At 39.5% G+C, this 24155-nt stretch overlaps 1 protein-coding gene across 1 annotated transcript in view; it reads right to left on the reverse strand.

Moving 5' to 3' along the window:
• LOC124747070 (ubiquitin carboxyl-terminal hydrolase 30) overlaps positions 1–24155 on the reverse strand; it is a 115435-nt gene that overhangs the window by 591 nt on the left and 90689 nt on the right. The window contains exons 7-8 of the mRNA XM_047248949.1: positions 18411–18481; positions 6247–6348 (exon numbers count right to left, since the gene is read on the reverse strand). Coding sequence (XP_047104905.1) covers positions 6247–6348; positions 18411–18481 — 173 coding nt within the window. The remainder of the gene's footprint in view (positions 1–6246; positions 6349–18410; positions 18482–24155) is intronic.

Genomic DNA, 24155 nt, shown 5'->3' on the forward strand with positions numbered 1-24155 from the left:
TCAGTCTTGTAATCCCAAGGGACGTACTGATGAATGATGCCATACTATCAATAGTATGCCTTATTACATCTTTGTTCAGAGGGTGAGCAGCAGAGCATCTTTGGATGGCTGGTCACACGAGCCAGTCAGATGGACAATTAAGACCAAGTGACCACAGTGCCATTCTCATTTCCGTTTGACAGCTAATGTGTTTATCTCCACAGACAACTGAAGTACTGATGACAACCCTGCAATATACTGATTATATCTGGATATTATTTGGACTGAATATGTTATTTGTTCATGAGGACTGGACCCTGCTTAGAATCTGGGTATATTGATGTCTGCCTACTGCTAATACTCCTGAGGAATGTGATATCATTTCCACCAACTGAACAAGTTTTTGACATGCTTACACAAACTATGGAGATTTATACAGTATGTGAATTTCCAGTTTTCCCGCCCTTAAGGACACATGAGACTTAAAAGCAATTTTCTAATGCTTTGGAGAGCAGAGCACTGCAGTGGCTGACTGCAGACAGTATTTGTTACTATTCAGTTGCAACTCTGGACCTTGAAGGTCAAATGCCAACTAATTTAAATCCAACTGTAATTGTTTTCCATATAATGTTAGTCTACTAATATTGTGTATGTGCTACATCAGTACATTCACTGGTGGCCTGGCAAAGTATGATACTGGTATGAATTGTACAAGTAAATGTTTGTAACAATAATATTGTGAACTGCAATTTATTGGTCTTATAACATTCATAATCAAAATTACTTGACATGTTCTACATGCAGGGTGAGCTCATTGCTTGGCAGACCTATGGAACAGCTAAATAACATTAGGGTTTTTTTGACAGCCCTTCAAAAGTGTCTGAAGGCAAATTATCTAGATTTGGAATAGGACCAAATCCATATCAAAATTTGATGGTCTCTGCATTTAATGTTCCCCCAGTCTTAGTTTAGTTTTGTTCTAGTGGTTCTAGGGGCTCCATCAGCAATTTAATCCTCTGATCCTTGTTATGAGGAGATGACTCCACCCATGAAAGAGGATTGCTGTTAATGCCATAACATTTTCATTTTTTCATTTTCTAAGCACACTGCTGTACAAAACATAAGGACAAAAGTAAATTTCACATTTTGCGTCACTGCCATGTAACAGAGCTTCATGAAACTTGAACAATACACAGTAAGAACTGCTATCATCTAGCACAGAAGATAAGTGAAAGAAATCCACAATGAGACACACAGAAATGACACTTTTATTCAAAGACAATAATTACACTGAAGTCACACTGATTTATGATGGTCCCCTGGACATTACAAAATTTGCAATGTGGTTCTTAATACGGTGTGTTTGATCACCACAGACAGCAGTGTAAGCTGTGTAATGAATGTGCCCCCATGCTGGTCTGGAAGTTGGTATGTGCTACAAACACCAATGTGGTTGACAACTTCTGAATGGTTGTTTGTGTATATGGATCTGCTGCAATATATCTTTCCAATATATCTCACACGTGTTCGATTGGACTTAGGTCAGAGGGTGGGCAGGTCAGTCCATTTGCTGAATATCCAAGAGCCCCTCCACTTGTATTGATAGGGATAAGCACACCCAAGCACGTTATACCTCCCCACATTATAACTGGACCACCAAAACAATTATGTTCTACAATTTTCTTGGGTCCATCATATGTTCCCACCTCACACCGTATGAGGGACCACCTAAACAACAAAAGTCAACAATGTTCTTGGGTACCTCACACCGTATGAGGGTATGTCCAGAATTTCTATACAGACTGAATCTGCTCCCATTCAAGAACATCCCGCACCCCACTCCTTGTTGGCCCAATCCCCATGCACTTAGCACCATCACAAATCTTTGAACATGGTACACTCACTGGTCAACATCACTGTTACACTGTACTTCTTGCCCACATGCATCTTTTCAGGGGTGCATTTGGTCCTGTGCTCATTTTTATGGATGATAACATGAGACCTTATTGAACAGTGTAGGTGGAAGAGCTCTGTCTTACGTTGTCAATAATTACATATCTTTTGTAAGAACTGACAACTTTATAGCTTGACCCATACAGCATCTCTGTATAAAGTTATAAAGCTGTCAAATCTCTCAAAAAATACATAATTGTTCACAATATAAGACAGTAAGAAAATTATGACCATAAAGAAATCCAGTATATAAATATGTTATAAAACTTGATGCAAGTAAACCTGAATCAAGTTAATAAGCTGTCAAAATACAACCAACTATAAAATTTTATGGAAAACACACATTTGTTCATTATATGACAAGAAGAAAATAGCGACCCGACACAGATGCAGTCCATACATACATTATGAGCAACTTAATGTTGCACTAGAAAATGCCCACAATACTGATGGTTGGTTGGTTGGTTGGGTCATCGGTCTCATCGGATTAGGGAAGGACGGGGAAGGAAGTCGGCCGTGCCCTTTGAAAGGAACCATCCCGGCATTTGCCTGGAGCGATTTAGGGAAATCACAGAAAACCTAAATCAGGATGGCCGGACGCGGGATTGAACCGTCGTCCTCCCGAATGCGAGTTCAGTGTCTAACCACTGCACCACCTCGCTCGGTCCCACAATACTGAAATACGCTTATAGTATAAGGGGCGTTCAAACAGAAACGAGCTGGAGGCATAATTACAGAACCAGTACCTGTGTGTTAGAAGTATTCACCCTGGCTGTTGAGACACTTGTTTCATTGTGACACAAGGCAGTGAATGGCTGTCTCATAAAATTCCCGGGGCTTTGATATTAACCAGTTCCGCACATACTGCTGGACGTCGTCATGCGAGGTGAATCATTTGCCCCTCAGAGCCTTTTTAAGGGGACCAAAACTTGCGTAATCACAGGGAGAGAGGTCTGGACTGTATGGAGGGTGGCCAAGAACCTCCCATTTGAATTTCTACAGGGGTGCTGCGACTATGTTGGTCATTTGAGGCTTTGCATTGTCATGGAGCAGAATGACCCCACAGGTGAGACTGCCTGATCATTTTGATTTGATCGCTTGGCGAAGGGTGGTCAAGGTTTGCGAGTAATGCTGGGCATTCACTATTGTCCCATGCTGCAGGAAGTAAATCAGAAGGGAACCATCTTGGTCAAAGGAGGTCAGCATAATGATTCACCTCGGACGACGACATCCAGCTGTACGTGCAGAACTGGTTAACATCACAGCCCCTAGAATTTTATGAGACAGTCATTCATTGCCTTTTGTCACAGTGGGGTAAGTGTCTCAACAGCCAGAGCCAGTACTTCTAACATATAGGTATCGGTTTCTGAAATTATGCCTCCAGCTCGTTTCTTTTTGAATGCCCCTTATACAAAAGAACAATAAAATTTAAGCAGCTAACAGAAAATAACTATTCATTAAAAAGTCCAGTTAGAAAATTTTGGAGGTTTTTCAAGTATACTTCTTGAGTATAATAGTTTTAGGGGTAGTGGTCTCTGGTGGTGTGTTACGAGTAATAATGTCATTACTGTTTATTTGGCTTGTTATCCCAATTACTTTTGTATTTGTGAAAATACCTCCGCAACAGTAAAAAAGGCCTGTAAGCAATCACAAAAATGTACAACACAAAACACAGAGTAAAGGAAACACCTTCAGACAGTTTCAAAAGTACTGTGTATAACAGAAACCTATTTACACTACTGTGTATCACTATTAACATACAACCACTGCTCAAAAAACAAACCTGAGAGAGAACAGAGAAGTATGAAATGGAAGCTTGATGATGACAGTGAAGAGCCTTTAATATTATCAACAGCAAGTACCGTGATGAAATGGAACCAGTACAGGGTTGAGCAAAAATATGGAAACACCATTAGTAATGCTCACTTGAACATAAATAGGAAAACCTGCAGGTGGTGCTGTTGTATTAGACCACGAACAGCATCTGTGTAATTTCAACAAGTTGAAAATGACAGTCGTGATCAGAACAGTATTCTATTTAATTATGATAGTATTATGTCAGAGCTAAATGAATTCCAATATAAGCAAATTGTTGGTGCTCTTATGATGGGAGGTTCCTTAACCAAGTTAGTCGAAGTGTTTTGTGTTTCAAGAGGCACTCTATTGAAGATTTATACAGCATACAGGGAAAGCACGAAAACATCACCTGCAAAGTCACAATGTTTATGAAAGTGCGCGTCAAGTGATCACGACAGACGGCCACTGAAGAGGACTATGACAAAAAATAAGAGGACTATGCTGCAAATGTCACTGCAAAACTGAATGTCACACTCATGAATCCTATCAACACCACAACAGCATGAGGGGAATTCCATATGTTGGAAACTGCAGGGTGAAATGGAATTCCAAAACCACACTTCAGTGATGCAAATGCCTGTAAAAGGAAAACATGGTGGCAAAATCACAAAACAAGACCATAGTGCAATGGACAAAAGTAATTTGGTCAGGTGAGACTTGTTGCACACTGTTTCCAACTTCTGGGTGAATTAATGTCTTGTGCATGCTGTCCCAAGCCTATGATGCAGACTTCTTGCTGCCAAGAATGAAACATGATGGGGTTTCGGTGATGATTTTGGCAGCCATATGGTGGTATTCCATGGATCCCATTGTTACTCTGCAAGAACACACTACTGCCAAGGATTATGTCATCACTGGGTTATCCCCACCATGGTACAAAATTTGTTCCCAAATAGTGGTGCTGTGTTCCAAGATGACAGAGTCCTGTTCACAAAGCTGGCATTGTCCACTACCAGTTTTGTGAGTTTGAGGATGAATTGTTGCATCTCCCTGACCATCATAGTTGCCAGATCTCAAATAATATTGAGTGTTTTATGGTTTACTTTAGAGAGAAGGGTGCATGATCCCTATCCACCTCCATCATCATTACCTGAACTTGTCGCTACTTTGCCATAAGAATGGTATAAGATTCCCTTGAAAACCACACAGGATCTGTATTTATCCATTACAAGATGAGTGGAAGCTGTTTTGAACGCCAACAGTTTTCCTACACGTATTAGGCAAGGTAATGTGCTGTGTTTTTGGTGTTCCATGTTTTTGCCCTCTCCCAGTGTGTTTCCAAACACAAACAAACCATGAACCATTTACATGTGCACTGCTGTGCAGTATTTTCAGTGCAACACAGATACAACAATAAATGGGGGTAAGGAATCAAATAAAACACAATTATCTATAACAAACCACTGGAGACCATGTCCCATATATCATAATACTTATAAAATATTTCTGAGCAATGCCTGAATTTTTTTCCTTGGAGAGCAGGTTCACCTCGTATGATGCATAAGAGAAGAATACAAGACATAAAAAAAATATACACTATGTGATCAAAAGTATCTGGATGACCCCAAAAACAAACGTTTTTCATATTAGGTACATTGTGCTGCCACCTGCTGCCAGATACGCTGTATCAGTGACCTCAGTAGTCACTAGACATTGTGAGAGAGCAGAATGGGGCACTCCCCAGAACTCAAGGACTTCTAACATGGATGTCACTTGTGTCATATGCCTGTACGTAAGATTTCCACACTCCTAAACATCCCTAGGTGTAGTGCCAACAGTAACATTCGGAGGCGGTGCTGTTATGGTGTGGTCATGTTTTTCGTGTGAAGGGAGCTTCCACCCCTTTTTCTTTTGCATGGCACTATTACATCACAGGCCTGTGGTGAAGTGGTTAGTGGTTACACGACAACAACATCCCTGTAATGGACTGGCCTGCACAGAATTCTGACCTGAATCCTATAGAACACCTTTGGTATGTTTCGGAACATCGACTTTGTGCCAGGTCTCACCCACCGACATTGATACATCTTCTCAGTGCAGCACTTCATGAAGAATAGGCTGTCATTCTCCAAGAAACCTTCCAGCACCTGACTGAATGTATGCCTGCGAGAATGGAAGCTGGCATCAAGGCTAAGGGTGGGCCAATACCATACTGAATTCCAGCATTACTGATGGAGGGCGCCACAAACTTGTAAGTCATTTTCAGCCAAGTGTTGGGATACTTTTGATAACATAGTGTACATGTGAAGGAGTAACAATCTATAAGGTAGTGAGAGAAATTATACACATATTAACATTCTATTTTGTCTTGTGAATAAGAAGGGTCATACTTTGTGAACACAGCAAGATTTAAATTGATGTTTTTGAGTTCACATTACAATATTTCACATGACCACAACTTTTATTAATTTGATGAAACTCTAAGAATACTATTGCAGTTTTACTGAGAAAGGTTACCTGTTTGGATGTGCTGCAGATCTCCGGCAGGTCACAAAATGACCATGCTCCGCATTCCCCTTATGTACTATTACAGCAGACAGTCTGTACAAATGTTTGAACCTATTCAGTCCCCAAAAGAAATGAATATTAGTAAAAAAAACACTGTATTTAAAAAGTAATTACAACACGATTTAATAATAATCTCTACAAAAAAAGTTAAAAATGAAATTTAAAATGACAGCAAATTGTTTGAAATAGTGTCTTACAAAGTGTAACATGAGAAAATGGAAATATTTAAATGCTCTGCTGGCAATCTGACATTTACTCTGAACTATGATGACACTTTTGAAAAGCATTTACCATGCCATAATAATGGGGCAGTTGGAGGTGCTGCAATAGTGTTTCAAATGGTAGCAGTGTGAATTTTCCAAAAACGATATTTCAGAGTCATTATTAGCTAGGACATCAGGTAGAGTCCTACCAGCACATGCTGCACAATTTTGGTGAAATTTGCTCAGTCTTGCAAAACAGGACGACGTCAGACAGAGCCCATTTCCACAGTCATGATTACATAAACAATCATAATTTTCATTACTGTTCAAGATTCAAAAGCATCCATATCATAGCACCAGGTTTATAAAATGAGGTGTACCCTGTCTTGCTGGCTTCATCAGCACAAACTGTTAAACCTACAGAAGCTATTACAATGACAGTAATACAGGCCTGCAATATCACACACGTAACATCACAGACATGTGGTTTCACAGGATAGAGCCATGTAAAATACTGCTTGAACACTGATAGCCATTCCAAGATCAAAGTTCCTGCCACATTAAGAGACAGAATTCCCTGAGACAGTGTAATGAAAAATTAGATTTAACAGAGTGAGTACCAGTCAAAAAATGTGACAATCAACAAATAATGGCACTGAAGAACATAAGATTTCAATTCCAGACAGCCTGGAATGTGCATTATTTAAAGTAATGCTAATATCCCAAGTTCAGTATTCATGAAGTCTTTATCATAAAATATGTGCCACGGAATCTTCAGTGAACTGAACAAAACACTTAACAGCGTCTCAATGGCTTTGCCTGTGGTGTAACACAATATAGTGTGTAACAAAGCAACTACAATATTTAGTAATGTATATGTGTATCCTCCTCTACTTTTCTTCTTACATACATGTGATAATAATAGAAATAACTAAAGGCTTCACCATAATTTAAAGAAAAGAATTTCGTGCCACCCATAAGACAACATGAAATAAACTATTTTATTTCGTTTGTACTCTGGTAACAGCAAGAGGGAGCACTTGAAAGAACACTAGACAGGTGGCCAACTGAACGTTAGGAATGGCAGGTCACACAGATGAACACTCAGCAAAAATGTTCATATTTGCTCTGATGTAACACAGTTCTTTTGAAGCACTATTATTTTTTGGACACTGCTCTGTCCACTACAGTGTGTGAGTGGCAACAGGTTATTCTGCAAATATTACACACAGTAACATGTACAAGCAGACAGTGACTTTGAATATGTGTACAAGTAGCATTTCCAACTGTGACAACTATTACAGCGATGTTAGGAACGCGTTCTCAAGTCGTTATGCTGTCTCAATACAATGTGTCGGTGATTTTACCATACGGCTCGGTGTTTGCGAGATTTCTTATGTTTGTGTGTGGAAGGTTTAACCACACAGATGGCCAAATGGTCGTGTGATGGAAGTACTGAATCCTGATCCTTTATTTCATTCATTATGTGCAGACAAGCAAGAGTATAGTTTAGAGCCATCATTGAAAGATCCACCTGGCAGTGCAAAATTGATTAGTACAAGTGCAAGTTTCATTGTGTCATTTTTCCGTGTTGCAACTGTGTTAAACTGTCACGTGCTTGAGATAGAGTTCGAGAAATGGCTAACATAAGTCAAGTTCTCTTTGTAGTGAGTACTTGATTTGTGACTTGAATTATATTTAACGTAACTGATGGAAGTATCACACAAGGCAATGAAGGGAAGACATTCGCCTGATACCTCAGTCTTTCATGTGCTCTCGTCTTAAACAACAGCTGCCAAACACAGCTATCAATCCTTTGCTACTGTAACTGCTGTTTAATAGTGGAAAAAGCACCTCCCACTTACATTTGTAGGTTAATGCAGTTCTGTTGCTTTTATTAGTGACTAGTCAATCTTACTTCCCAGGCCGCCTCAATATGATTTGGATAATTGCAGTGTTTACCTATGAGAGCAGATTATTAGGGCTATTCCCGAGTGCCTTTTCAACAATACAGTGAAATAGTGGGGTTTGTAGTGCTCGCAGCATTTCAAATAGGTAAATAGTGGTACCTTTGTACTTTCACCATAAGGTCACATGCATGGATGCTTGTGCACGCAATGGGCACGTCACTAAAAGTACATAATGTACAAGAGCAACAGTTTAAGTTTCTACAAAAATAATGAAAGAAAAACATGTGATACAAATCATTTTATTGTTTTGCAAAAATAATCACATTTAAAATTTACACAGTTTATCATGTGTTTGAACCAAACACTTTCCCCACTCTATTGTTGGTATGTAAGAACATAGAGTTGGAAGGATTCAACCACCTCCACTTCTGTAACGGCTCTATTCAAACCTATGTCTATTTTGACTACTGCCATCCCTACCACACTACCAAGTCTCTCCTATACAGTCTGATCACCATTGGATGGTGTGTCTGCAGTAACAAGCAATTCTTTGCCCAGTTTGCTGAAGGGAGCTTTCACAGACAGGCCTTACTCTCAAAACTATTCTCTCAAAACAAGTCTACTATGTCCACACATAACCTCAATCCCCTAACCACCTCCAGAAACCAGCAACAAGGGAACACTCCCTCATCACCCATCATTATCCTGGATTGGAATACCTTAACCATATTCTCTGCCTATGCTTAAACTACAATGCCTGACAAAAAAAGTGAAGTACAGGAAAACCTGGTCGGATGTCAATGTAACTTCATACTAAGCACTTCATTAGCAGATTTGTAAATGACTGAGCTGCAATTATCTCTATCAGGTAGAATGGCCACCAGAGTGCATTAGTGTTGTTCATATTTACATTTATTACCGGGTTCAATAGGATATATAAGGGGTGTGAACAGCATCAGGTGTTGAGCGATCACAGCAAAGCCCATGGGGGTGATGCATACTAGTGAGAGACAGCATTGCCAGTACCTGACAGTTTGAATAGGTACCTCACAGTGGGTCTCCATTTGGCCGGAACATCAAATTGTGCAATGTTCAGATTTGTTGGGAATTTGGGTGTGACAAAGGCACAATGTTGGGCTGCATAGGAACGTGAGGGGAAAACATACTGATCATCAACGTTTCAGTCAACCACCACAAGGAAAGATCACCATATTGTGCACCAAGCCCATCATACTTCTTTGACGTCTACGTCTGCCATCCGAAATCATGTAATAGATTCCTTGCAACATTTTGTATGACTTTCCACCATTCGTCAGACACTAGCAGCAGCCAGGCTACGGACTTATCATCCCATGCACTGGCTGCTGTCACACCACAACACAATGACTGCATTTGGAGTGGTGCCACGAGAAGGAAGTATGACCACTGATAAATGGCGTACCATTGTGCTCAGCAATGAATCACAGTTCTGCATTATCTCGGACGATCATTGTCGCTGAGTATGGAGGTGACCTATGTAAACGTCTCATTCCTCCAATGTTTCGGAAAGGTACAATGGTGTTACTAGTGGTGACATGAGTGGAGAATCGTCACGAATGACTTCAGATAATTACTGGTAGTGACTGATGGTACAATATGGACATCCTGTATCCTCATGTACTACCTCTCAAGTGACTGTATTGTAGTAGCATTTTACATCAGGACAATGCTAGTCCACATATGGTATATGTCTCTACAAATTGTCTGGATTATGTTGGGATATTCATGTGGCTAGTGAGATCCCCAGATCTGCCCCTAATCGAACACATGGCGGATCAACTCGGACAGCAACTCTGTCCCAGTGCCTACATCCAGAATATCAGGGACCAGTTAAACAGTTGTGGGCCAGCTTAACTCAGGAGAGGATACAATGGTTTAGTTACACATTTCCCTATTAAATCAGCGCATGCATCCTGGCCAGAAGAGTCCAATGTCATACTTATAAATGGGCTCATTCTGCCCTGTTCTGAGGTAAATTTGACTTGATTTTGTAATTACTGAAACAACATCACATACCTCTTAATCCTTGAAGTTTCATTCTGTTTCCTCCTACCTTTCCAGACGCTTCACTTTTTTTGTCGAGACCAGAAATGAGGAACATCTAACCCAAACTTCTTTCCACAATCCCCAAAGTGGGATTCCACAACCCAACCAGTCTGTACAATGCTACACCTACTCCCAACCTCTTGCAAAAAGGATCATATACCTGTGGAACGCCCAGGTGCAGACCTCTCAAATACACCCACACACCACATCCTATGCATTACCACCAAACAACCTTGTCAATTGAATGAATGTTTGCAGCAACTCTGTGTCCTAGAGCAGAGTTGACCATGTAGAGGTAGAACATGCTGCTGAGCATAACAGGTTCAATTTCAATGGCAGCTCCACAGCCTGTGCCATCTGGATGATACCGCCCAACCCAAGCTTCTCACACTATTGAGTTTGCAGACGACACTGTATTTCTATCAGAGACAGCAAAGGACTAAGCAGTTGAACAGAATGGACAGTGTCTTGAAAGAAGGAGATACGATGAACATCAAAAAAAGCAAAATGAGGATAATGGAGTGCAGTCATATTAAATCAGGTGATGATGAGGGGATTAGATTAGGAAACAAGACACTTAAGTAGTAGATGAGTTTTGCCCTTTGGGCAGCAAAATAATTGGTGTAGAGAGGATATAAAATGCAGTCTGACAATGGCAAAAAAGCATACCTGAAGAAGAGAAATTTGTTAACATCAAATATAGAGTTACGTGTCAGGAATTCTTTTCTGAAAGTATTTGCATGGAGTGTAGCCATATATGAAAGTGAAACGCGGACGATAAACAGTTCAGACAAGAAGAGAATATAAGCTTTTGAATTGCGGTGTTACAGAAGAATGCTGAAGAGTACATGGGTAGATCATGTAACTAAAGAGGTGTTACTGAATAGAATTGTGGAGAAAAGAAATTTGCAACACAACCTGACTAGAAGAAGGGATCAGTTGATAGAACACATTCTGAGACATCAAAGGATCATCGATTTAGTACTGGAGGGAAGAGTGGGGGGATGAAATTCATAGAGAAAGACCAAGAGATGAATACATTAAGCAGATTCAGAAGGCTGTAAGTTTCAGTAGATCACTAGCCAACAAGAAAACAATTTTTGAATGTTTTCTGCACTTCATGAGTCAATTGTTATTAATTTTGGGTCGAGAAAAATGAATATGACAAAGAAAAATTTTTCTTAGCTCTAGTTTCCGTGATACGCACTAGGTGAAAGTATTTAATATTAATGGATTAAGAGAAAAAGATACATTTTAATTACATATGCAAACAACATCAAAAGTGTATTTGATTTTAGTAATTGCATTTTAAGAGTTCTAAATTGCTGGAAGAATAGCTCGCAGACAGTTGTGGCAGACAGTTGTGTCTGAAGACAATCATGTGGTGAGTGCATGACATAGTTGTCTTTTAGCTTGCCTCTTGTAACGGAGTTCTGGAGCATCCCTACACAAAGACCAACAGTAATCCGCAAGCATTGCTTCTTTCCAATGGCCTGATATCTTTGTTCCATAACAGAAATGTCCTGATGGAATCTTTCTCCACGTCCATTGCTGACAGCTCCACAACTATGAGTGAAAAAGTCTAGGTGGGAGTGGAGAAACTGGATTTTAAGGGACATGTTGCATCCAAGGCTACTGTGTTTTTGCAGGAACACTGTCATCAACACAATGTAGTTATCATCTCTTTTGTTGCCTAAAACCCATGAACAATTCCCTTGAAAGCTTCCCAAGCTTCCTTTTCTTTCCCCTCCGAAACTTGGTCAAATGCAAGATCCTTTACAAGTTCTTGAATTTGTGGCCCAATAAAAATACCTTCCTTAACTTTTGCATCACTTAATTTCGGAAATTTCTCTCTTATGTCCTTCATGGTTTACGCCTTTGACAAAATTTTTCATCAAACCCAGCATGATATGCAGGGGTGGAAGAAGAACGTCTTTTGGGTCCACGAGAGGCTCAGCAACGATATTTTTGTCGCTAGGGTTAAGATTTCTTGCAGGCCAGTCTGCTTTAATACAATGTGATTTCCTATCCATACTGGCCCATATACATAAGAAGCTGCAATGTCTTGTGTACCTCACTTCCATTCCTAAGAGTATGGCAATGACTTTTAGATTGTCATAGATTTTCCATTTCTGTTCATAATATTTGACTGAGTCCACGAGGGCTGTCATATCTGCATATGTCTCCTTCATGTGAAATGCCTGACCAACAGGAATAGAAGGAAGACTGTTACCATTGTGAAGTAACACAGCTTTCAAACTAAGCTTAGAGGAGTGTATGAACAGCCTCCATTCAGCTGGATCATGGTTCAAATTCAAAGATTTCATCAAGCCATTAACGTCACAGCAAACAACAAGATTGTTTCTCTTCTCCAAAAAGAAAAGCAGTTCCATGTAACGTTTTCTGTTCTGTGAGACTGTGACATCACTTTCGAGAAGATTCCATTGCTGCAATCAAGACCCAAGAATTTCTGCCTTCTCCTTTGACAGATCAAGGTCTCATGAGATCACTCATTCCGCTTGAATAAGTCTGTTCAGTTTATCACCTTTTTTTCAAAATCAGAGTCACAGCATGTGCAAGTCTTGTTTGGTTGTTGTTCTTCTTCTTATTCTATACTGTCTTCATTTTCTACTTCAAACACACAATTTTCGGATGGAGTAGGAACTGGTAAACTATCTTAATTCGGAATGGGTCGATTAGAAGATCGAAGATTCAGGCACTGAACTGTTCTTCTTTACTTCATAGACAATACTGTCTTAATGAGTGGAGTCAAGCAGCAATAGCAGTCATCTGTATGGTTTGTAGGCTCCCACCAAACCATAGATACAGCATAAGCCACAGATTGTTTCTTATTTTGCAGTCATTCTTGCAATGTAAATGAATATGTGTTGCAATAAATATTTGGAGCTTAAGACTTATCCTGGTCACCTACTTCCATACTGAAATAATGCTGATAGGCAGTCTTCACAAGAGGCACCAGATTGCATTTTTGCGAGGAAAATGTTATTTCACCACAAATGCAACAAAAATTATTCATCTTAATTATGCATTTTTGTGGCATTTTTATGAATTTTACACTACAAAAGCACACTTGAACCAGAAATTCTGCTTTAATTACAGTAAAACAATATGAAACTCACAGCCACAGCAATAATATCTATGTTCATGACTTACAAATAGCTTAAGAGCATTTGTGTTCTATTATTCGACACGTGTGCTAACTCTGAAAACAAAACTTCTCCCAAACTGAAAGTGTTGACTATAAAAATGAAATGTCACTTTATCTCCGAAGCAAGAGCCACTTTTTTTGGTGATTTTTTAATTCAGCAAATGGAAATACATAAGAATTAACTATTTTTGAGCTCAAAACATTTTCATTGTTGGCTAGTGTATTCAGAGATGATACGGCTTGCACAGGATAGAGTAGCAACGAGAGCTGCATCAATCCAGTCTTTGGACAGAAGACCAAGGAGTTATCAGTTGTACATAAGAAGAAATAACTTATTTCCTTCATGTCTTGGAATGTGAGCAATTGAAATTTTAAAAGTACAGCTTCCAATCACACACAACATATTTTCCTGTAGCTTGTCCTACTATAGACTTAACATTTCTGTGACACACACAGTGGCTAACAAACATGAAAAGACATGTAGAGCTGTTCTTTTAATTTTCTACAGCTCTTCCTTGAATCCAACTTGGTATGAGTCAGACTGACATATAACAGTTGAGATTTTTATCAGGTCTTTTAAAGTAACCTACTTCATAAATGAATTACATAACTTTAGGATTGTTGTAACTGATTCCGTTTGTTGTCTGCCTTCATTATAAGTATGTTCACGTAGAGTTACAACCTAATTATGAATGTGATATGTAGACATTTGATGATCATGATTAATTCTCACAACTGCTTGGCTATGGTGTAATCAAGCTAGAGCAGATATTTTTGTCACTTTAAACATATTACAGCCTACAGCTTCAAGTCATCAAGTGACTAATATGAGGGGCATTTGAAAAGTTCATGCAAAAATAAAAACTACTTACGTGTTTGGGGTAATCCTTTTTTATTTTTCGACATAGTCTCCTTTTAGACTTACACACATTGTCCAATGCTGTTCTAATTTGTTGATCCCTTCCGGATAATAGGAATTGTCCAAGTCTGCAAAATAGCTATTATTTGCTGCAATCACTTCCACGTTTGAATAAAATCTTTATCCCGCCAGCCATTTCTTCAAATTGGGCAACGCCGGCCGCGGTGGTCTCGGGGTTCTAGGCGCGCAGTCCGGAACCGTGCGACTGCTACGGTCGCAGGTTCGAATCCTGCCTCGGGCATGGATATGTGTGATGTCCTTAGGTTAGTTAGGTTTAAGTAGTTCTAAGTTCTAGGGGACTGATAACCACAGCAGTTGAGTCCCATAGTGCTCAGAGCCATTTGAACCAAATTGGGCAACAAATAGTAGTCCGAGGGAGCCAAGTCTGAAGAATAGGGGGGATGTGAAACAATATAGAATCCTATTTCCAATAATTTTGCAATCACAACTGCTGAGGAGTGTGCTGGTGCACTGTCGTGATGGAAAAGGGCTTTTTTTATGGTCCAACTGCCGGTGTTTTTCTTGCAGCTCAGTTTTCAAACAGTCCAATAATAATGAATAATATGCACCGGTGATAGTTTTACCCTTCTCCAGATAGTTGATGAGCATTATCCCTTGCGAATCCCAAAAGACAGTCGCCATAACCTTTCTGGCCGAAGGAATGGTCTTCACCTTCTTTGGTGCAGATTCTCCCTTGGTAACCCATTGTTTAGATTGTTGTTTGGTTTCAGGAGTATAGTAATGCATCCATGTTTCATCAACAGTGACGAAACGACGCTTAAAGTCCTGCGGATACTTCCTGAACAGCTGCAAACCATCCTTGCGACACTTCACATGATTCCATTTTTGGTCAAGCGTGAGCAATAGCGGAACCCATCTTGTGGATAGCTTTCTCATGTCCAAATGTTTACGCAAAATATTATGTACCCATTTATTTGAGATGTCCACAGCACTAGCCATCTCATGCACCTTAACTCTTCTCTCATCCATCACCATACCATAGATTTTATCAATGATTTCTGGAGTCGTAAACTCCACAGTGCGTCCAGAACATTCAGCATCACTTGTGCCCATATGACCACTCCAAAAATTTGGAAACCACTTATAAACAGTTCTAATTGAAGGTGCAGAGTCACCATAATGTTTATCAAGCTTCTCTTTAGTCTCCTGAGACGTTTTGCCTTTCATAAAGTAATGTTTAATCACCACACAAAATTCATTTTCGTCCATTTTTTGACAATCACTCGACTTCCTTGATTCACATGAATGCCATACACAAAGAAGTACACCAATGTGGCTGAAAATTGGTGTGCGTTCTTTGCAAAGATGCTACTAACTAAAAATGACCTTAATATTCACCAGTAGTGCCATCTCTCGGACTTTGCATGGACTTTTCAAACGCTGCTAATAATTGCCTTTTAAAATGAAGTAGGTCATAACCTACTATGTACACATGTCTTCCCATAAATAAGTTTTACTTGTGTATTGCGCTGGCTCATTTCACCATGTCACAAAGTACCAACACAATGATAAAACATTCATTAACATGTCCTTTGTTTCCTCTGATTAGAAAGAATAAGAAACAATATGAAGCAAAACACATGCACAGAGTTCCAATGTGTGGATGTGATCCTTAATAATAAATCTATTCCACAGGAACAAAATCAGTTTAACAGGATTTACAAGACAATTGCGCATTAAATTAATAAGTGGCAGCTTACATCTATCTCAAGACAGAGATTTATTTACTTGTACTTGAAAAAAATATACAGTTTTTCCAGTATGCACAGTACCAAACACAGCAGTATACGAAAGCATCCTTCCCCTTCAAATCTTTTGCGAGAAGGAGGAGCCAGTGGCTCTGAAAGCTTGTAAAAGTTAAATCCTTTTGTTTGTGTGTTACCCTGCTGCCGTTTTATTTACCTGTTTACATTATAATATCCATATATGATTTGGAGCAACAAATGACAGGACACAACTAACAGCTCCCCTTTCAGTTATTTCAGTTGAACAAGCACTCCACTGGGCACATGGAATGTACTTCCAGTAAAATGGAGTCTCTCCATTTTCTGCAACACACGTGAGAGAACATCTCCACTGAAGTTTTCTTAATGACGTATTTTGATAGCAGCATTAAATGACCACTGACATTTTTATACTTGACATTACTAATTTGCTTTTACGCTGGAAGAACACCCTACGCATTTCTCAAATTCTGTTTCTAAGCAACTGAATTTGATGGCTTGAATAGAGTTTTGTCGGACAGACTGATACACATTATGAGGTAAGGAGTTTGTGCGTCAAATCCTGTTCTGCTACATGATGAATTGTCACAGCAGCTAAAGATGTTTGTGATGTTTAAGTAAAGTAAAGGGGTCAAATATTGACACACCTCCTGTGCGTAATGTGTCTGTTCCTAAAGAGTGGGCATATGAGGAAAGATGTAGCCACAGCGAACAGATGCCAGGAGAATGCTGATTACTTGCTGGGAGTCTGGTATGCATTCCATGGACCCAGGAGACGTGCACAGATTATGGAGTCTCTAAGGAGAAAAGCAAATGATGTTTTCTGAATTGTAATGTAAGAAGGCCTTTGTTGGTTGGTTTAAAAGAGGGGGAGGCGGGGGAGGGGGGGGGGGGGCCAAACTGCGAGGTCATCAGTCCCTTGTTCCTGGTAAAATAATTACACAAAGGAAGATGGATGCAAATGAAAACACATGTTCAGTCATCATTTGATAATTTGGTATAAGTTGTTAGTTGGATAGCTTTAGCAATTTACTGCAGCAGAGGAGACACTTTGGAGAAGTCTGCAGGGGTGTGGCATAGCATAGATGATCCACAACATTCCAAACAGTGACTGGAATTAGATACAAGCCTGAGTCATCAAAAAAGAAGTAATCCTTTACCACAACATGTGATGCTTGGTGCAGGGTGCAAGTGAAATATTACTGGGTGATACCAAACTAGACTAAACCAACTAATACAACCAAAATCCAAATGGATATATTTTATTTCTTGCCATAGCTTCTACCTACTAGCTGTTAGCAGACTGACAGATGTATAAAAGCTGAAAGAAACATTAGCTTGCACCACAAGGTTCTGAAAGATAAGTTTATGTTAGCTTTTGCAGATGTCTAAGTCAGCTGCCACCTAGCAATTAAATAGTATTTTTTTTAAATACGTAGCTATGCTGTGTTGTAGCTTCATTTTGTATTTATTTTCTTTACAAATACTGTTACTGTGACAAAATGGGTTTTACTCAAAAAACTGCTGAAAATCAGTACAAAATGTTCCTGCTTCCTTAACCATTTTGCACCATTCCTGTCATTTAAGTTTGATTACAGCCATTTTCAATTTCTTTAGGAGTCTGAATAACATTACCATTATGCTTAGGACTGTAAAATGTTCTACTTTTGTACTACGATTCATGCTTTCATTCTTCGGTTTAGGGTCAAATCTGCAGTACTTTTTCTATTTTTTCCCAGTTTTTGACACTAATCGAGCTTTATAATATGAAACATTACAACTTATTCCAGACACATGGTCTATTCTACACAGTGTACAGCAAGTAACACAGAGTTTGTCTTGGTTTGTCCTTATCATATGCCCATAGTTTTTCCTCTGCACTTTTTATTCATCAGCTTCAGAAAAAGAAACCAACATTCTGAATATTTGACATTTCATTTTATCCACCTATGTCATAGTTGTTTCTCAGATACTGCGAGAGTACAGTTATTCAGTGTGACACTAATAATGTTACATTAAAAACTTAATGTGAATCATGATATGCTCATTATATAAAGGAATGCTATAGAAGTTATCACATACCTGTCAATTACAACAGGTGCTTTTCTGCCAGAACCTTCACCTCCCATAATAGAAGTAAGATCATTCTTTTTCTGTAAAAGTAAACAAAAGATAGAATTTTCATTCCACTAAATTACTTGTATAAATTTTATTTTATGGTTAAGTACACTTATAAATGAGAAAATTGCAATGTCATGATGTAACCAGCAAAAGATACAGAATATGTATCTAACACAAAGCTGGATCAGACATACAAATAATTAGAAACTGAGTGAGACTGAGGAACCATACACACAGTATATCATTATTAATGAACTGTGGTTTATACCAGCTCAATGTTAAGAAGTGTCTTAAAATCAAACTTCAGTCTGAAATGGGCTGAATGTCCAATCTGTGCAGAGAAACTGTATATGCTGTAAATATACATGGAGTTAAATGTCACATAATTAACGGAAGTGTTGAACAGTAGAGTAAAGGGAGGTTGTCAAATAAAAAAATTCTATAGTAAGCCATAAACTGTACAATGTCTTGGAATGATAACCATGAACTATAGTTAAGAGCAGTGTGCAATAAATAATAACTGCGCATTCTTACATATGAATACTTTGACTACTTGAGCTTAAGTAAACGTTCCAGTCTGCAGGCTACTTTTTAAATTTTATTTATTTACTTTTGTTAGGATGGAGCCATCAATATGTTGCCTCTTGCAAAGGTCATACTATGGCTCTTAGTGTTACAAGTAATAATTACGACAATCAATAATAATTATAGAAATTTAGTACACTCTTTAGGAGTATTAGTACTGAAAGGATCATGAATTTACTAAACATTATATGTTGTATATGCAACATATTAAAAAATACATGTGTGGGTTTTTACTATTTGAGGCTTTAAAATTCATGGATTGAATAACACTGCTTTTTAGTTTTTTTAAAAGATCTTTTAGCTTTGATTTTAACAGTCTTTGTTCATAGACTTCAGTTTTCCTATTAGTCTTTGTAACCTTTGTTTTTTAATTTTCCATTTTACTGCCAATATAGTTACATTCAAGAAGCGTGAAGTTATTCTTATTAAGTTTTCTCCATTTTCTGAAGTCATTACAGATGAATGAATGGATATTTCCCACAAATAGATAAATTGAAACTTTACCTCACACTTGTCCAGCTTAACTAGTGTGTGTCTTTGAAGATGTCTTTTTATGTGCTCTTCCTTTTTCTCCCTCCTGAGCCTGCTTGATGGGTTGTGGAGAGTTAATACTAGTCTTTAATCAATTGAAGTAAGGGAAATAGAGAGAGATCCATAGTTTCTTTAACACAAAATGTTCTGTGACCGTCAATTGAGCGCACCAAGACCTTAAGAGTGATAGCAGTTTTACAGTGTCAATCAATTCTCAACCTGAGAAGCCTGCTGGTTCATCAAATCCATATCCAAGCTATGCTTGCTGAACCCCACAAGATGCATATATTTTACCACCACTCAGATGACATACACCTTTACAGGATGCTATCGGGATGGTGAGCATCGATCTTTCTTCCTTCCCAGTAACTTTTTGGTTACAAAGACATGCTGACAACCAAGTTCTACAAGTAAGCCATATCAGACACAGCTAAACAATTACATCTAATTCTGACTTAAATGAACCAGCCATAATCAATGTTTGCAGTCAACCAATAACTCTCAAGGCCTTGTTTCCAGAAATGCTGATAACTGCAGCAGTAACAACAATTTTAAAAAAAGATAACCAAATAATGTCTAGTTACACTCACATTACTCCCAATCTTTTTATGATTTCTTAGAAGGTTGTTCAATGGCAGAATAATTATTCATATTTCTGCCGTATTTTAACAATCTCTCAGTTTAGCTCCTGCATGTGATACTCAATAGAGACTGCCATCTCTAACACCATAGTCAAGGATCTTGCCAAGGTCTTTGATGTATAGTAATAACACATCATATCAGTAAATGCATGGCTGAAAAATATTAACACAAATTCTTTATAGATGAATGGAAAAACTGGTAGAAGCTGACCTCGGGGAAGATCAGTTTGGATTCTGTAGAAATGTTAGAACATGTGAGGCAATACAGACCCTACGACTTATCTTAGAATATAGATTAAGGAAACGCAAACCTACATTTCTGGCAGTTGTAGACTTAGAGAAAGCTTTTGACAATGTTGACTGGAATACTCTCTTTCAAATTCTGAAGGTGGCAGGGGTAAAATACAGGGAGCAATAGGCTATTTCCAATTTGTACAGAAAGCGGATGGCAGTTATAAGAGTCGAGGGACATGAAATGGAAGCAGTGGTTGCGAAGGGAGTGAGACAGGGTTGTAGCCTCTCCCTGATGCTATTCAATCTGTATACTGAGCACGCAGTAAAAGAAACAAAAGAAAAGTTCGGAGTAGGAATTAAAATCCATGGAGAAGAAATAAAAACTTTAAGGTTCGCTGATGACATAGTAATTCCGTCAGAGACAGCAAAGGACCTGGAAGAGCAGTTGAATGGAATGGGCAGTATCTTGAAAGGAGGATACAAGATGAACACCAACAAAAGCAAAACGAGGGTAATGGAATGTAGTCAAATTAAATCAGGTGATGCTGATGGAATTAGATTAGAAAATGAGACAAAGTAGTAAATGAGTATTGCTACTTGGGGAGCAAAATAACTGATGACGGTTGAAGTAGAGAGGATATAAAATGTAGACTGGCAATGGCAAGGAAAGCGTTTCTGAAGAAGAGAAATTTGTTAACATCGAGTATAGATTTAAGTGTCAGGAAGTCGTTTTTGAAAGTATTTGTATGGAGTGTGGCCATGTATGGAAGTGAAACGTGGACAATAAATAGTTCAGACAAGAAGAGAATAGAAGCTTTTGAAATGTGGTGCTACAGAAGAATGCTGAAGATTAGAAGGGTAGATCACACAACTAATGAGGAGGTATTGAATAGGGTTGGGGAGAAGAGAAATTTGTGGCACAACTTGACTAGAAGAAGGGATCGGTTGGTAGGACATGTTCTGAGGCATCAAGGGATCACTAATTTAGTATTGGGGGGCAGCATGGAGGGTAAAAATTGTAGAGGGAGACCAAGAGATGAACACACTAAACAGATTCAGAAGGATGTAGGCTGCAGTAGGTACTGGGAGATGAAGAAGCTTGCACAGGATAGAGTTGCATGGAGAGCTGCATCAAACCAGTTTCTGGACTGAAGACCACAACAACACAACAACAACAACAATATGCTGACGGAATCTTCCACCATTATTTTATAGAAAACTTTACTATGTAACAATGAAAACACTAACGGTGAGTGTTCTGTATCAATATTTTGCATTTTTATCTTTAAATATAACAAATAATTGGACTGAAGACCACAACAACAACAAACAATATAAATGGTGCAGAAATCTAACAAAGGAGATGTGAATTATGACGACAAGTGCTATGAATGATTTAATAGAGAAAAGACATGCACTACAAAATTCTATATATCTATATCCAACAAGTGAAGAAGACGTTATGAGAATCATATACAACGATATTCCAGTGCCTCTGTTATTCTGATTACAATGCAATGTTCCTTGCCATTGCAGTGACTACAGCCATGGTGAAACATCATATTTATCTGCCGAAACAGGGCAAGCGACTTTCAAGTACAATGTCTTACCTGTACAGGAATATCCATAATGGATGTACAAATACAGATCATAGACACATGGTTGACGAGATATGGAAGTTTGAGTCTGGCCACGAGTTGTGCACAGATAGCCAATGGTGAGGTGACTACTCACAATACCGAGCGAGGTGGCGCAGTGGTTAGCACACTGGACTCGCATTCGGGAGGACGACGGTTCAATCCCGTCTCCGGCCATCCTGATTTAGGTTTTAAGTGATTTCCCTAAATCGCTTCAGGCAAATGCCGGGATGGTTCCTTTGAAAGGGCACGGCCGATTTCCTTCCCAATCCTTCCCTCACCCGAGCTTGCGCTCCGTCTCTAATGACATCGTTGTCGACGGGCCATTAAACACTACTCTCGTCCTCCTCCACTACTTGCAATAAGCGGGAAATTCGGGTTCGAGTCCCAATCAAGCGCAAATTTTCATTGTCATCATTCCATTTTATACCTTATGGTTGTCCTTATTTGCAAATGCGAATTCATGTAATCATAAACAAGTTGAAAAACACAAGGACCCAGGACATCTATGGTATCTCAAATAAGAGTATTAAACTTTCAACCAAATAGATCATTACCCCCTTGACCAAAACGATTAATGAGGCAATCACAGAAGGACTGTATCCAGATAGTTTAAAAAATGCTAGGGTGCTACCACTTTGCAAAAGAGGTGACATTACAGAACCTGGAAACTACAGACCTGTTAGTATTATACCAGTAACATCTAAAATCTTTGAAGATTTTGACCTAGTTAATCAGAACATTCTCCCTGAAAAACTAAAGTTCTATGGGGTGAAAGGCATTCGGTCTTATAAGATCCTACTTAATGAACAGAATACCAAAAGATGGTGTAATAACTTCAAGTTGAACAAATATATTTCAAGGAAGACGCAATACATGAAAGTCACAGATCAAGTAAACAGAGTAAGATGTGTGTACACTTAAACACTCAAATGATAACTGAGTCCGCGTAACTGCTTGGTGGCACTTTGAAAGATCGGCGAGTCACAACACTTTTCCCCCCTTTGAATTTTTTGCACAGGTCTTGATGGAGGTGGCCTGTAGATTGCTAACGTCCATAGGTGTTGTTTTACTGGCCGTACAGTCTTGAGGAGGAGGCTTCCCGTATGGATGGAAGTGTCCCCAATGATAACAGGTCGAGATGACAGGAGACGTGAGGGTCGAGTCTGCTGGGGCCCCGTGCACCAATCTGCCCGTTGCGGCAAGTCTGGTTGTTATAACAGGAGACATGGACGATGTGTCCGCATCCGTAGGAGAAGGAAGCGAGTAGAGTTGCTCCGACAGATGATGGTCATCTGGTTCCTGCATGGGCACGTCTCCTGTTGGCGTCAGTTCTTGTGCTGGCACCGATATCATGGTGAGAGCAGAGAGCACTGCGTTTTGAGTAACAAGAGATTCCAGTATCCTGAGTGTCAGGTAGAGCTGAAGGTGGTGTAGTGGCATCCGGAACAGCTGCTGACGGCACACAAGGCTGAACCTGGTCCGAATGACGCACTGCAACACCCGTGTCCATCTGGATTTCATACAGGCGTTGGCCACAGTGTCTTAAGATGCTGCCAGGACTCCATTTTGGCGGCCCGCCATATCCCCGTATCCATACAAAGTCGTCGACGGTGAACCGGTCAAGCGAACACACCCGCGGCCGTGAGGTGGAAGGCCACAGAAGATGAAGTAGCGTGCGGGGCTGTCGGCCATGTAAGAGCTCAGCCGGGCTGTGGTCGCCCATGGGGGTGAAACGGTAAGAAGCCAGAAATTGGAGAAGCACATCATCAGCAGAAGAAGAAGTCAGGAGTTTCCTCATCTGAGACTTAAATGTGTGGACCAGTCGTTCAGCCTCACTGTTTGACTGTGGATGGAATGGAGGGGCCGTGACATGCATGACGCCATGGCGGGCACAAAAATCTACAAAATCAGAAGAGGCAAATTGCGGACCATTATCAGTAACAAGAGTAGAGGGAAGGCCTTCCAAAGAGATAATGCGAGCTAGAGCATTAGTGGTTGCCGCAGTGGTAGGCGACGTGCAACGGACAATGAAAGGAAAGTTATAGTAGGCATCAATAATGAGAAGCCAATAAGTA

This window comes from Schistocerca piceifrons, chromosome 1, assembly GCF_021461385.2.
Source record: "Schistocerca piceifrons isolate TAMUIC-IGC-003096 chromosome 1, iqSchPice1.1, whole genome shotgun sequence".
Taxonomy (NCBI): domain Eukaryota; kingdom Metazoa; phylum Arthropoda; class Insecta; order Orthoptera; family Acrididae; genus Schistocerca; species Schistocerca piceifrons.